At 50.7% G+C, this 13,614-nt stretch overlaps 1 protein-coding gene across 4 annotated transcripts in view; it reads right to left on the reverse strand.

Annotated features, from left to right (window-relative positions):
* Positions 1–254: 254 nt before the first annotated feature.
* Positions 255–13,614, reverse strand: part of MAPKAP1 (MAPK associated protein 1) — a 93,356-nt gene continuing 79,996 nt past the window's right edge. For all 4 annotated transcript variants that reach the window (XM_086475610.1, XM_086475612.1, XM_086475611.1 and 1 more), the window contains 2 exons: positions 3,362–3,459; positions 255–869 (listed from right to left, as the gene is read on the reverse strand). In XM_086475610.1, coding sequence (XP_086331736.1) covers positions 744–869; positions 3,362–3,459 — 224 coding nt within the window. In that variant the 3' untranslated portion in view covers positions 255–743. The remainder of the gene's footprint in view (positions 870–3,361; positions 3,460–13,614) is intronic.

Consider the following 13,614-nt stretch of genomic DNA (forward strand, 5'->3'; position numbering starts at 1 on the left):
CTGCCCAACACCGCGCTGACTACGGCAAATAACTTCCAACAAAACGTATGCAAAGCTGGACGGCACAGTTAAATAAAAACATTTTTGAACAAAACAAACCACAACAGACTCGACTGTCTCAACGTTTCTTCACAAACCGGCTCCCTGCAACGGCTGCTGTTCCCTGGCTCACGGTTGCCTCCCGCACTTCAGCAACAGAAGCGAAACCATCTGGGACTGCAGCCTCCCCCCAAAAGAACTGTGCATCATATGGACCTTGAAAAAGATTACATCTGTTTATTAATAGTAAAAATGGATACATTTGTCCTACATTTTGTTTTTAGAAATTTGATCATGTCACAAGCAATACCTGTGTGTACGTGGGTGTATTACAGATGTATATAATTTATTTTAACCAGGCTGTGAAATAATACGTAATCACATCTCTTCTTGTGATTGTACATAATGCAGTAATTAAATGATGCCAGTCTACGTCATTCTCTTAGTTCTAATCAAAGGAACCTGAAGCGTAACAGTCTTCTTTCCGGCTGATATGGCTCTTTATTTTTGTCACAGGGGAGACTTCCCATCACCAACGAGGGATAATCTTCCAGCCGTGAGAGACGGGGTAATTCAGATTTCTGCCCGGCTGCTCCTGCCCGTTGGCAGCAGGAGCACCGCAGTCCTGGCTCCCACCTGTCCCGGGCGGCGGGGAGCGTCTCCTCCTCCGAATTCGGCAGACAGGCTCTCCTCCAGGCAAGGCGTTACTGCTGTCCCGATTTCTTCTCCTTCTGGAAGCTAAAGCTTGTTCTCCTGCTCAGTTTTCTTTGTTTCTGAGCAAAATAATCTGCTCTGGCCGTGCTCGCTCGCGACTCCAGAATATAGTTAACCTGCAAGACACGAGACGGCACTTCATGGCGCCGGTGCCGCGGCGGGACGGCCCGGGCGCGCAGGGACCCGCGCAGCGCCCGGCTGAGCCGGGCTGCAGAGAAACCCCCAGCGAGACGCCCGCGGAACGAGGGCCGAGACAGCCCAGGGCTCCAGGAGAGCCCCGCTCCGCGCGGGGCCGCAGCTCTCCGCGCCCCTCGTCCCCCAAACCTCTGGGCGAGCCGGGAAGACCCCGGGCGCTGCTCTAATCCAGCAACGGGCTTCGATAAGACTTTATCAGCTTCCATAAAAATAATTCTTTCATTATGATGTTTGCATACTCAGCTAATCTCAGAGTTTCCCCGTGTTTTGGCACATTTTACTTGATGAAAGCATTTTTAAATGATATTTAACAAGCCTGCTATTCCCTAAATTTATTATCTCCAGTGCTTTGCGATAATCACATAGATAATTTTAATGGAAGGTTAATGCAAGAATCAAAAAGATAAAAATGCCCTTTGGTCTGCCATTAGCTGGTTAATATGCTGTGGCTTAAAACTTGCACAATTTTATGCACTGTAGAGTGTTTCACTTTCATTGCATATTACAGCTTAAGGCATAAAAATATAGAGAATTTTCATGGTCAATAAAGCCTTGGTCTTTCTCACTTGATCATGTAAAAGGCCTAATTTGAAAAGTCTGAGTTCTTTGCGTCTCCTAATGCTGATGGAATTGAAAACAAACTGGTAACTTACACATGAAACCAGAAAATGTTCTATACAAACCATCTGCAACTTCAGAAAAAAGTACTGTTCAATAATATTTTTCTCTTGGATATTCATGTTAATTCACGGCAAACTTTTTTTTTTAGCCTTTTTTTTATGACCAGTCTCAGATGTACCAAGTGCTCTGGATGACAATAGCTCATCTAAGATAAAGCAGGAACAAACGGATTGGCCCAACAGTTCATGAAGCAGAAAAGCCCCAAAATACACTCACCCTCTATGTTATTAATAAAAATTACAGTATCCTCTGTCAGTTATTCAGCAATCCTCTAACTCCACGCAGAAAATAAAAGCAAACGTAACAGATGGCTTGCCAAAGTTCCTGCTTTTTAAATTTTGAACTGCTGTACAATATTAGCGTGTGGAAAATTAAGTTTAATCTTCCAAGAGTGTTAAAAAATTTGTTTCAGAAAGCCAGTATGTGTCTGTACTGAGCCACAAGGAAAGCAAACAGTCCTGGGAAAGCGTCACGGTGAGAAAAACAACCTTTGGCTTCGCACAAACACCTGTGCTCGGGCAGGACAGGTGAGAGGCAGGAGGGCGGCACCGCCCCGGCCACGGCACTGCCCGCTGCCCCGCTCGGCCCGGGCTGGAGCTGCCACCCCGGCGTCGACCCGCGGCCTCGAGCGTTCGTTGGGTCAGCGCGGTTCTACCGGAGCCCTCCCGCCACCTCTGAGCAACCCTGACTTCGGCTCCGACAGCCCCGACCTTTGCTCGGCCACCCGCCCTGCTGCTGAGCCCCCCCCCCCAGCTCCTCCAGCCCCCTCCCAGCTCCTCCAGCCCCCCCCCAGCTCCTCCAGCCCCCCTCCCAGCTCCTCCAGCCCCCCCCCAGCTCCTCCAGCCCCCCTCCCAGCTCCTCCAGCCCCCCCCCAGCTCCTCCAGCCCCCCCCCCAGCTCCTCCAGCCCCCCCCAGCTCCTCCAGCCCCCCCCAGCTCCTCCAGCCCCCCTCCCAGCTCCTCCAGCCCCCCTCCCAGCTCCTCCAGCCCCCCTCCCAGCTCCTCCAGCCCCCTCCCAGCTCCTCCAGCCCCCCTCCCAGCTCCTCCAGCCCCCTCCCAGCTCCTCCAGCCCCCCTCCCAGCTCCTCCAGCCCCCCTCCCAGCTCCTCCAGCCCCCTCCCAGCTCCTCCAGCCCCCCTCCCAGCTCCTCCAGCTCCCCTCCCAGCCCCCCCCCCCCCCCCCCCCCCAGCTCCTCCACCGGGCTTACACAACCCCTCCCGGTTCTCTACAGCGGGGCCCCGCGCCGGCAGCCACACGGCAGTGCGGCGGTGCCGTGCCGGACGCAGGCCCTGGGGCAGGGCACCCAACCCTGCACAGCACCCAACTGCACCCTCGCAGCCCCGCCACGACACGGGGCTCGCAGACCAGCTCACAGGTCAGGAGGTGGAAACTACCTGGACATCATAAAATTTGGTAGTTTCCTTCAAAATTCCACAGAAACTGGTGTCTCTATTAACCAGAGACAAACAGACAAGCAAGTGGGACAGGCGGACAGGCAGCCTGCTGTACGGCCGGTTGAAACCCCAACAAAACAGCAGGCACCAAGGAAGTGGCCCGGTAAGTTAGGGTCCTCTGGCACCACACCGTCCAGGTGTTCCCAGAGCCTCTGGAACGCTCTGATGTGGGGCTGGAACTAGATGCTCTTTGAGGTGCCTTCCAACCCATTCTGCGATTCTACGTCTAACAAGTAGTAAAACACCCTGGATTTTGGGTCACGTTAACATGTAATACTCACCTTCAGTACAATTTCATTGACAGTAGCAGCATCTGATTCAAAGTAAAGGTGTTTGTAGTCATGATTGCTTAGATATGTAAGTTTAAATATTGCATGACCTGTAAAGATAAGGAAAAAACTGTTCAGAATATTCCTGCAAAGTTTCAGCAGAGCCTGTGTGCCTGACAGAAGAAAAACACAGATGGTGATCTTAGCATACCATCAGCACAACAGAAGGAAGTAATGAAACGCTGACAGGCTTCTCATGTCATTTCAATTTAAGGCAAGTGGTGGCTTACAGGAGCAGCTGAACTCTATTCAATAAAGTTCGTTTTCCCATCGCATCCCCACTGCAGGAAATGCAGAAATCTATCAAATGGCTAGTTACCTCCCGTTCAGCCCCAGACTATATTTCAGTTAAACTACCACATTAGGACTACTTTATGTAACTACTCACTGTATAATCATCACATGCAGAAGATAAGTGTTATATTAAAAATAAAAGGCCAATTAACCCCAGAATCACCATTCCAACAGCCTCTCCCCAAAACACCACCCACACCTGCCCAGCTGCTCACGGCAAAGGCCAACGCCACCGCCGTGAAATACAACAGGACGCGGCCACGATGCCGCCGGGTACTCGGGACCAGGACTCTCGCTACGAGCAGGACAATCAAAACCAAAGCCTAACTGTAATTTCACCCACTCAGCCCCAAACGGAGGTTTTAAGTGATTAACCGGGGAGGAGGTGCCGCGAGCCCGGCCGTGGCTGCCTCTGGAGAGCGGCACGGGAACCCCTGACCTTTCGGCGGGACGGGAGGGATGGCTTTAACATGAAGGTCTGTATGCAGAACATGTAGGAAGGCAAAATACCCCTCACTTGTGTGCATGTTCATGGCTTCAAAATTAAAACTAAGCATATTCCATACATTGTACTTTTCCATCAGTTTTCTCATAATTTATGCTGTTCAAAGGCCAAGGTGAGTACTATCTGTAAAGTGACTGCCACACTACCGAAATTCAGGTCTCTCCTGGAGGAACACTAATTTGGAATCTCATTTACAACATCTAATCCTCCAGATTTCCAAAAAGTGACCGACATAATGCTCAGATTGGTGGCCAGAAAATTTGAGAAGTGAGTAATTTATTGTGGCATGTTAATTAAACACCATTATGATGCACTAATCTGGAATATAAATTCTATATGGAAAAACTGGCTAATAATAACCACCTCCCCTTTAACTCATTTGACGAATGATGCCTCCTCAGTGGTACTAAAAGCGCGGGAATTCCGAGGTGTGAGCTCATCGCTGTGTTAATGCACACGCGCCTGGGTCTGCCTGGGACTGAAATCAGCATCTTTATGACTCCAGAAGAGCCTGAGCACCGTTCCTGGGGACCTGGCACAGCCCCGCGCCTCATCAGCTACCACGGCCTTCCTCGGACATTTAATGTCACACACAGCTACAGAAACTGATTACTAAAAATCAAAATGGCACAAAACGTGCCGGGGGGATTCCAACGAGTTTCTTCGTTGTGGGTCTTGGAAGCTCCCCGGGTGGCTCCCGGCGTGGACCAAGACCCCCTACACCTGTCCAGAGGTTTCATTCCATGTTTTCCTCCACCCAGGAAGAAGCCCGCTCTCCCCACGCCGACCTCGCCTTGCCGGCTGCTCCGGAGGCTGCTGCCCCTGGCACGGCTCGGCCGGTGGGACAGGCTGGGGGGCTCCCAAAGTGCCAGAAGCCCAGCCCCTCGCACCCCACGGCTCCTCTCCCCAGGCCGGTTCTCCCCCCGGGCAGGGCCACGCACCCCCCCAGCCGCAGCGCCGGCCTCCACCTCACCCAGGGCTCTGCGCCGCCTCCCCACAGCGAACACCGAGGGGCTCCGTGAAGCCAACGGCGCGGACACGAAAGCTCGGAACGCGCCCTCGCCCGCAGGGCGGAGAGCGGGCTGGGTGTGCGGCGCTCTGGCAGGAGCGGCACGGCGGTGTCGCGGGCTGGGGGCAGAAGGACCCAGCCCTGCCACGCGGCACCCCGCAGAGCTAGGGCGCAGAATGAGATGCTAGTATGAAAATTAAGCGAGAGCACAGCCTCCGTCAGGCCTGACGAAGAAACCCTCCCCAGTAACCCCAACTTTCTTCTAAAGCGGTGATTTACTCCTCCTTCCCAGCAGAAGTATTTCTACAGCTGACAGAAGCAGAAGGCAGAACTTTTTCGAGCGCTTATTTTAGGACCGCGAGGAGTCGGCTCTTTCGACGGCAATTAGAGCAGCAGATGCCAACAACAATCCTGGTGCGCCCTGTCGCAGGAGGCAGAGCTCACCCTGCCGCCCCCGGGAGCCCAGCGGCGCCCCCGTGCCGTGCCAGCACCACGCGCCCGCTCCGGCACAGCACGTCGGGCAGCCCGGCTGCCGTGGCACAGCCAGGGGCAGCGCTCGTGCTCCGGTCCCGCCGGCACATGGCTGCTCCGGTCCCTGCCCTTCCCTGGCCGAGCCTGGGACCCACGCTCCTGCACGGACTCTGGGAGTCGCAGGGGACGTGACGCCGGGCAGGAGCCGATGCCGAGCCCGAACGCGCGGCGGGTGCCGTGGTTGGGCACAGCCCGCGGCGCAGGCCACGTCACCCAGTCCCGTGCCCTGACAGATGATGGAGCGGAAAGAAGCCAGGAAGACTTCCCTTCAGAAAGCCCCGTTACCGCATTATGTTTATGCGCTCCGTGTCCACATTACACTATTTACAGCATGAAATATAGTTCATTGAAATCGTAACGGGCACTTTGCTCTGCTACTATTCTAGCCAGACGGAATTTATGAATTGTGAGATTGATTTCCATTTCCAAGAGTGCTTAAAAGTGTGATGTACCTCTTTCCAATAGACCACCCCCCTTGACGATTCAGAGATCAATAGGAATTTCAACGGTTTTGTATTTCCATACAAGAATATCTGGTAACGAACAGCAGCAGCTCAAGAGGCTTCTACCGCACACGACGGCAGGATTAAAACAAACGCAGATACTGCACGAGTGGCTCCGTTACCTGACTCCTGCACGAACAACGGTCGGTGCCCTTTAGCTCGCGGGGCTGAAACACGAGTGTCCAACCCCAGCAAAGGTCAGCGCTGCCTGCCGCTGCCCCGCACCGAGCCCACGCACCGTGTGTCCCACGTCAGCCACCGCAGCCGACGGCAAGGGGGGACTGAACAGGGGGAGCTTCTGTATGTCGGATATTTTAACCAGAACTAACGGAAAATACATGTTATTCCCAACTATGTTTACCTGTTAAACACTTGTGGAAGGCAAATGAAAGGACAGAAGCTCCTCCGGTCTCACAGGCTTTTGTCACCCGCAGGTGCCAGCGACACGGTGAGCTCAGCAAACCCGGGCAGGTTCCCTGCGGACGCCCCCCGCCAGCCCCGCTCCCGCCGGGCTACCCTCGCTGCGACAGCAGGAGAGCGACACCCTGCCGTGGGTGCCCTTTGGCCCCAGCTCTGAACGCTGATAAATCTTTTCTTACCCTGGAACACTAATAGGTTCCCGTGTGGTTACCCCGGAGCAGAGCTGCAGCAGGCTCAGGCGGAGGGGCAAGACGCCAATTCACGGGAAATTCACCGAGGAGCGCTCAGCCGCTCTTTCAGAGCCATGTCTCAAATCCAACTGTTCGGCCTGTCTCCTAAGTTTTACCATTGCTGCACTGCCAAAAAAGCGGAGGAAGGAAGAGGCTCCGGCACAACTGACAACCCTTCCGAACCCAGCAGCACGGCCAGACGCAAACCTGCTGCTCGCGTCCCTCCCCTGTCGGTCGCAGGTCTGGTGAACCGGCACTCGTGCGACCTCCACCCCGCGCTTCGTCCCCCCGACTCCTCAGCGCTGCTGCGCCCACAGGCAGCGGGTGGGAAAGGCTGCTGAGCTACAGCTGCCAACTAAAACGTGCTCGGATCTTGTGCTCATTTCTGCAAGTTACAGGCTTGGGAAAAGACACGAGAACTTTGCAGTCCACCACTCGATACCTGCGGGAAAAGAGGTCACTTTTTAATCTAAGCGATCAACTCTTTTCATCAGGGTCTAGAGAAAACACCTTTTGCCGGGAAAACATTGGAAGGATACGAATTTGCACAAGAAAAGACAATTATTTTAACAAATCTGCCAAGACTAGGAATAGTTTTCCTGCTTCCTCTCCCATCCCCCTATTCGCTGTCCAAAACCTCTCTTCTGCCAGTGCCACTCTTCAAAACAGCATGCACTGCATTAAATCGCTAATTAGATGGAGGATGAAAAGAATATTCATGAATTGGACAAAACAGAAAACAAACACTGGGAAATGCAAATTTATGTTAATTTTTCAATATACCTTGATGATTGCTTTGTCATTACAGGGCCATAAGGCAGAAGTCAACAATTAAGAGTTATTAGTGGAATAAATAGCTACAGAAAGACCTCTCTGAAGAACAAAACACTTATGGGCACCATTTGATATCATCGCCGTTTTTCACCATTTCAGAAATCATGAGCACAACAGGATCAGACCTTGCCCCCTCTTCTCACGGACTCGGGAAGGATTACAGAGAATCAGAAATACACCAGTGAAAAGGCAAGGAATGATGAAAATGAAACACACAGGAGCAATGTTTCTGTACAAAGGCAAATTTCCTTAAAACACTGCATGAAATGGGGTAAGCTCTGCTCACCAACCACTGTTGGATTTCATCCAAAAGCTTTGGGGAGGGACTCTCTGTTTTGAAATCCACGTGGGCTGCCTCAAAAGTGATGCCGTGACCCTGGAGCAGGGCCTGAAGGTCCTGCAAAAATGCAAGTGTTGGATTACCATCAAACCACCCATCCTGACCGCCTCTAATAACAAGAAAACTCAGAAGTTTTCTTCTCGGGGGATGTCACGAGCTGCACCGCAGACGCATTATCAGGCATAGAGTACCCAGCTCCGTTAGGGACACGGACTGAACGTTGCCCTGAGTGTAAGGTGGGGTTAAGCCCATTTTAGGCAAGCAATATTTATGAGAGAGGTACACACTTTAGAGGCGATGTCTCCTTCAGAGGTAGCGTTGGCAAAGTCACAGATGAAACCCTGACCCCACTGCTACCAGCGGAACACCGACGAGCTCCGACCGCACACCACGTACCCACGATGGACCTCCTCCAACCCAAGGCATGCCCCGTTCTCTCAGGGAGCAGCACATCTCACGATCACTTTTCCTACAACTCAGGTCTTTACATTCTACTGTAGGCTTATGATAAAGCATTGCTACTAGTGGATGTCTTGTCTCCAGAAGTCCTGAAAGCAGAGTGGCAATTAAGGGCTGCACACATCCACTTTTATACAAGTCAAATTGTCGTAACTATTCACACATCTGGATTTTTTTTCCCCAAAGCCTTTTGATTCTTCTTCAAATTATTATCCAAGGCAGAATATTAATAAAGATTTTTGCAAGAATGGTGAAAATTGAGGTGGAACTCGGGGTTGTCCAAAACCTCTTCACCAGCAACCTTGTTTGGGAAAAAAGATGATAAATAAATCAAAAGGCACTAAGCAGTGTTTCCACATGGCAATCGCCTCCTTCATTGCGTCTGCACCTCATCAATCACGCCATTGTCTGCTTGAAAGGCGAGCCTTGTAAATGTCATATCCACTCAAGCCCAAGGAGAAGCGAATCAAAATGCAGCACGGAGTTTTAATTGGATAGTGTAATTAAACTAAAAAACCCCAGCAGAATAGCTTTGACAGGATAGATGAAGACCCCTTTTAATAGGGCTACAGAACGTATTTGTTAAAAGGATGAGGCAATGCGCGCTCCCGAGCACTGTTCTGCCAGGCTCTTCAACAGGGACGGACTGACCCGGGGCAGCGGGCGGGTCGTCGGGGCTCCCCTCGCTGCCGGAGCCCTCCTCCGGCGCAGCACACCCCACCAACCGCTCCCTGACACCCCCGGCCTGTCGCCGGGGCTCGGGCTGGGCCCCCAACCCGGGCACGGTCCCGCGCCTGCCGCAGAAACGGAAGGGCAGCAAACGCGTCCGAGCCATCGTGCCAGCCCCCGGAGGCGTCCAACCGCCGGCAACAGCACGGCCACGTGCGCTTGGACTCGCTGCCTTCTCTCACACACCTCGGGACGCCTTTCACTCCCAGCCTGAAGTTCGGGAACATTTTCTCTGCTGAATCTAGTTCTTACCTTTTGATCAGTCTGCGATTAGTCTCCTATCAAGTAGGAATTCTCCTCTGTTAGTTCACACGCGGCATTATTCACAGCGGGAGCACGAATATTAGGAACGAGCACAACATATTTTGTGCACCATTGGCAGAGCACACGGATAATTGTTGCCTCTCTGCTCTGGCTCCACTGCAGGGCTCTGAGCAAATGCTCGACATCTCTATTTAAGCTCCCCGAGCAGCAGGAATCCATGCCTTCCCAATGCTTTCTGTATGTTTTTAGTGCTTTCACAACCCAATAACAAATTCATTAAATTAGTACTACCCAACGTGCATAATCTGGAGGAACTAGATACTGAATTAAAACATCAAATACCTTTAGCTTTAAATGAAAACTACATAAAAGCGTTTCAGGCATCCCTTCGGCTATCACTTACAGCCAGTACGAATACTGCTAGAAAAGCTATTTTCGTGCAGATGTGGAATTCAATGGGAAAGACTGACTCGTGTAGCAACATCAATCAAAACGTCGGCTCCGCTGGCAGCTCTCGACAGTGAGGCAGGTTCAAAGGTCACAGGATAAAGAAAAAGCCAAGCTCTGGTTCAGCTCTAATATCTCCTCGCTGGAAGTCTTGCGAAGGTACCTACCCCCCTTCTGTACTAGGCGGCTTTCATTAATCTTCTTGCCATCTTTTTTAACTAGTCATGCAGAACCGCTCGATAGCGAGACATATAATGGGGAGGCCCTGTGCCTATTACCAGGTTAACACTCTGTTAAGCCCCAGTGCAACAATGGAATAAGAATTTAAAGGAAATCTGAAGCTGCAGGGTGCAAAGCAGGCAATTAAATTACAAACCAAAGTTACCAATGTACTCTGTGACCTACAGCACACCTTTGTTTAGACTACTTCAATACTAAGGATATTTTGACCTAGCAACTGAGATACATCTGCTTTACTCAACCAAAAAGAAAAGCAGAACGAGGGAACGTTTCTTCAGTGTTTCACGTACATCGTCAAACAAACCCAATTCCCGCAGCTATCGTGAAATACAGACGAACGGAAGAACCCGCGTGTTTCGGAAACCGCCCGCCTGCCCAGCTGGTCAGCCTCGGTGCCGCTGCACGGCCTGCCCCGAGGCCCGCTCACCCCTCCACGCGCCAGCGCCGGCGCGCGCTCCCGCGGTGCGATGCCGAGGCAGCCTGGCAGCGCCGGCCCGGGGAGGGGCGGCCTCGGCGCGTCCGTCACGGCCGCCCTCGGTCCACGGGGCACTTTGTAAAAAGGCAGCGGCCAGTGACACTGAAGTTTCTCCCTTGTCCGAGTAATGTAAGAGACATTAACAGAATCAGATTTCCTTTAAATTACACTATTGCAAAGGGACATAATTGTATTAAACGTATTATGTTGCTTCCTTAAGACTTTGTATTATGTACGCTTAATTGAGATACAAAGCTCTTTTCAGCTATAAAAATGACAACTACTTTATTAAGGCTTAAATCTTATTTCTCAATGATAGGATGCTTCCTTTCAAGATTCAAAACATCCAGAATCTCTCGTGATAATCAGACCGAACCTGATTTAAACAAGCCGTTTACACACAGTGTTTTCAGGTTCTAATGGCATTTGATCGAGCCAGCAGGGCCATTACCTCTTCCCTCTGTCTAAGTTCAGGGAGTCTGATTTAATTTCCAAATAAAAATTCAAATGCTGACCCAGGCCTACCACAAGGCCAAACAAAAATCACCAGCCGTTCTTGCCTACAATACCCACGCTAAGGGTAAATTAGATGCCAAACCCTTCCGGTCTCATCTGCTGTTTTCTCCGAACGCAGCTCCAAGTTCTGCGAACTCACAGCACAGGAAAGCTTCAGCCCCGTCCAGAACGACTCCGAGTCCATCCGTAAATACTCACAACACGTCGTCTCTGAAGTTGTTGAGTCCTTTGACACACAAGTGCCACTAAAGCTTCGCTGCGTGAACCTGTCTTTTCAGAGAAAACTAGCACAAAACAAGCACGAGGCTCTCCGCTTTGTCGAAACACCATTTGTTTTTACACTTCTGCAGACCAGTACCAGCAAAACTATGAAATCTCTTTCATCAGTAAGAGCTAACTGAACATTAAGGGGCCTGTAAGAAGGCAGGGGAAGAACTGTTCACAAGGGTTTGCAGCGATAGGACAAGGGTAATGGTTTTAAGCTAGAAAAAGGTAGATTTAGGTTGGACTTTAGGAAGAAGTTCTTTAGTACGAGGGTGGTGGATCACTGGAACAGGTTGCCCAGAGACATAGTGGAAGCCCCATCCCTGGAGACATTCAGGGTCAGGCTTGATGGGCCTCTGAGCCACCTGACCTCATTAGAGAAGTCCCTGCTTATCATACGGGGGTTGGACTAGATGGCCTTTAGAGGTCCCTTCCAACCCAACACCTTCTATCAATCTATGATTAAACTGTTAATTACCACATTCAGAGGAACAATGGTTGCAGAAACCTCCAGCTACACTGATCACAGTGACCAAACTCCACTCCCAACACCCCTCGCTCTTACTAAAAGGTAAGGTCGCATTTGGAGGCTCCTGCAAACGCTTCACCTCTCTCCAGCACTACAAGGAGCCCGTCCAGCAAAGCAGCCCTCAGCCGCATCACAACCCCACCCGCCGATGCCTGGGGAAGGCGGGCAGCCCTAGGCGGTGTAACCGTACGAGCACTGCTACACGGGCAGAACACTTCTAAAAGACGAGATGGAGCACCTTTGTGTTACAAGAGATAAAAACATGAAAACAAAATATACTGCAGAACTCAAAGACCTTATCTTTACTCAGCCTCTCTTTCTTTGCAATAATTCATTCAAGGAAGATCCGGGAATAATTTTTGATGTAAACTCTGCTACAAACATATATCACTATGCTGATAAAAATCACAGACAAAACTTGTGAAATACAGTGAGTTTCATTCCTTTATGCTACTAAAATAACTTTTTTCCATTTAAAATTCAAGAGATACTGATCTGCTGTTAAGAGTTCCCCAAAATGTATCATTCTGAGATGTCACACTAAAAGTCTCTTCTACTGGCCTAAAATAATGACTTTTGGAACATCTTTAGTGAACTGGGAAGAGGTCAGCAGATTTCAGTAGGAATTATTTTCTCCTTTTAGAACCATGCTGAGCACTTATTTAACAGGAAAAGTTTACGATGGCCATGCTAAAATGAGTAAATAAAAAACCCCAGTATCATAAAGGCTGCCTTTGTCGTAACCCCTCAGCATCCTCTCCAAAGTGACCACGATCCTTCATTCAACCATCTCCATGTGAAGGTACTGCCCTTCTGCTGCTGGACTCGATTTGGGCGTTGAAGTTCTGTCTCTTATTGCCCCCGGGTTGGCAGGATTTGGGTACAAACACAATTTCCTACAGCAGCAGGTGCTGCCTCTGGGGCCGAAGAGCCCCATCCCCTGCAGGACACAGCTCTGGAGGGGTTCAGGGACAGCTTGGAGGCCTCGGACCATTGTGCTGACAGGGGTGTGAGCTGGAAACCTCGGGTTTCGACGCTGGCTTTTCAGATACAGCCCCATTTCGTGGGCACAATTTTACCACCACCAGTGTTTGCATTTGAAATGAAACATGGCTACAAACCCAGAGGCCAAACTGCACCTTGAACTATAAACACAACCATTGTACATTTTGGCTGCCTGGTCATTAAGGAAGTCTCTCCTTGGGATCAGGCCTTCCATGACCATGAAACCTTGCTGGAGAGACAGAAAAGGAAGACAATCACTGGACTAGGAACATGGAAGTAGGAAGGGGTAATGAAGGGGAGAAGGATATAGTTCAATAATTGCTGATAAAATCCGTGGCAGCCATAAATTTACTCTTCCAAGAGAATTCAACAGATCATTACCTCTGTAAATATGTATCACATAATTCTCCCTCTCTGTCACCTTGCAGATAAGTACCTAATACTTAGCATCCCTACCCTGCAAAAGCACAAGTGTAATAAAATCCTTCTGAGCTTTTGAACCGCAGTTACTTTTGATAGCAGACAGTTACATTTGGGCACCACCGGGAGACATTGCCCAATTCCCTCAGGGTCTGCCTGGTGCTTTTTAAAACAAATTGGACAGATATAGA

The sequence above is a fragment of the Leptosomus discolor genome, chromosome 19 (assembly GCF_034619465.1).
Source record: "Leptosomus discolor isolate bLepDis1 chromosome 19, bLepDis1.hap2, whole genome shotgun sequence".
NCBI classification, from domain to species: Eukaryota; Metazoa; Chordata; class Aves; order Leptosomiformes; family Leptosomidae; genus Leptosomus; species Leptosomus discolor.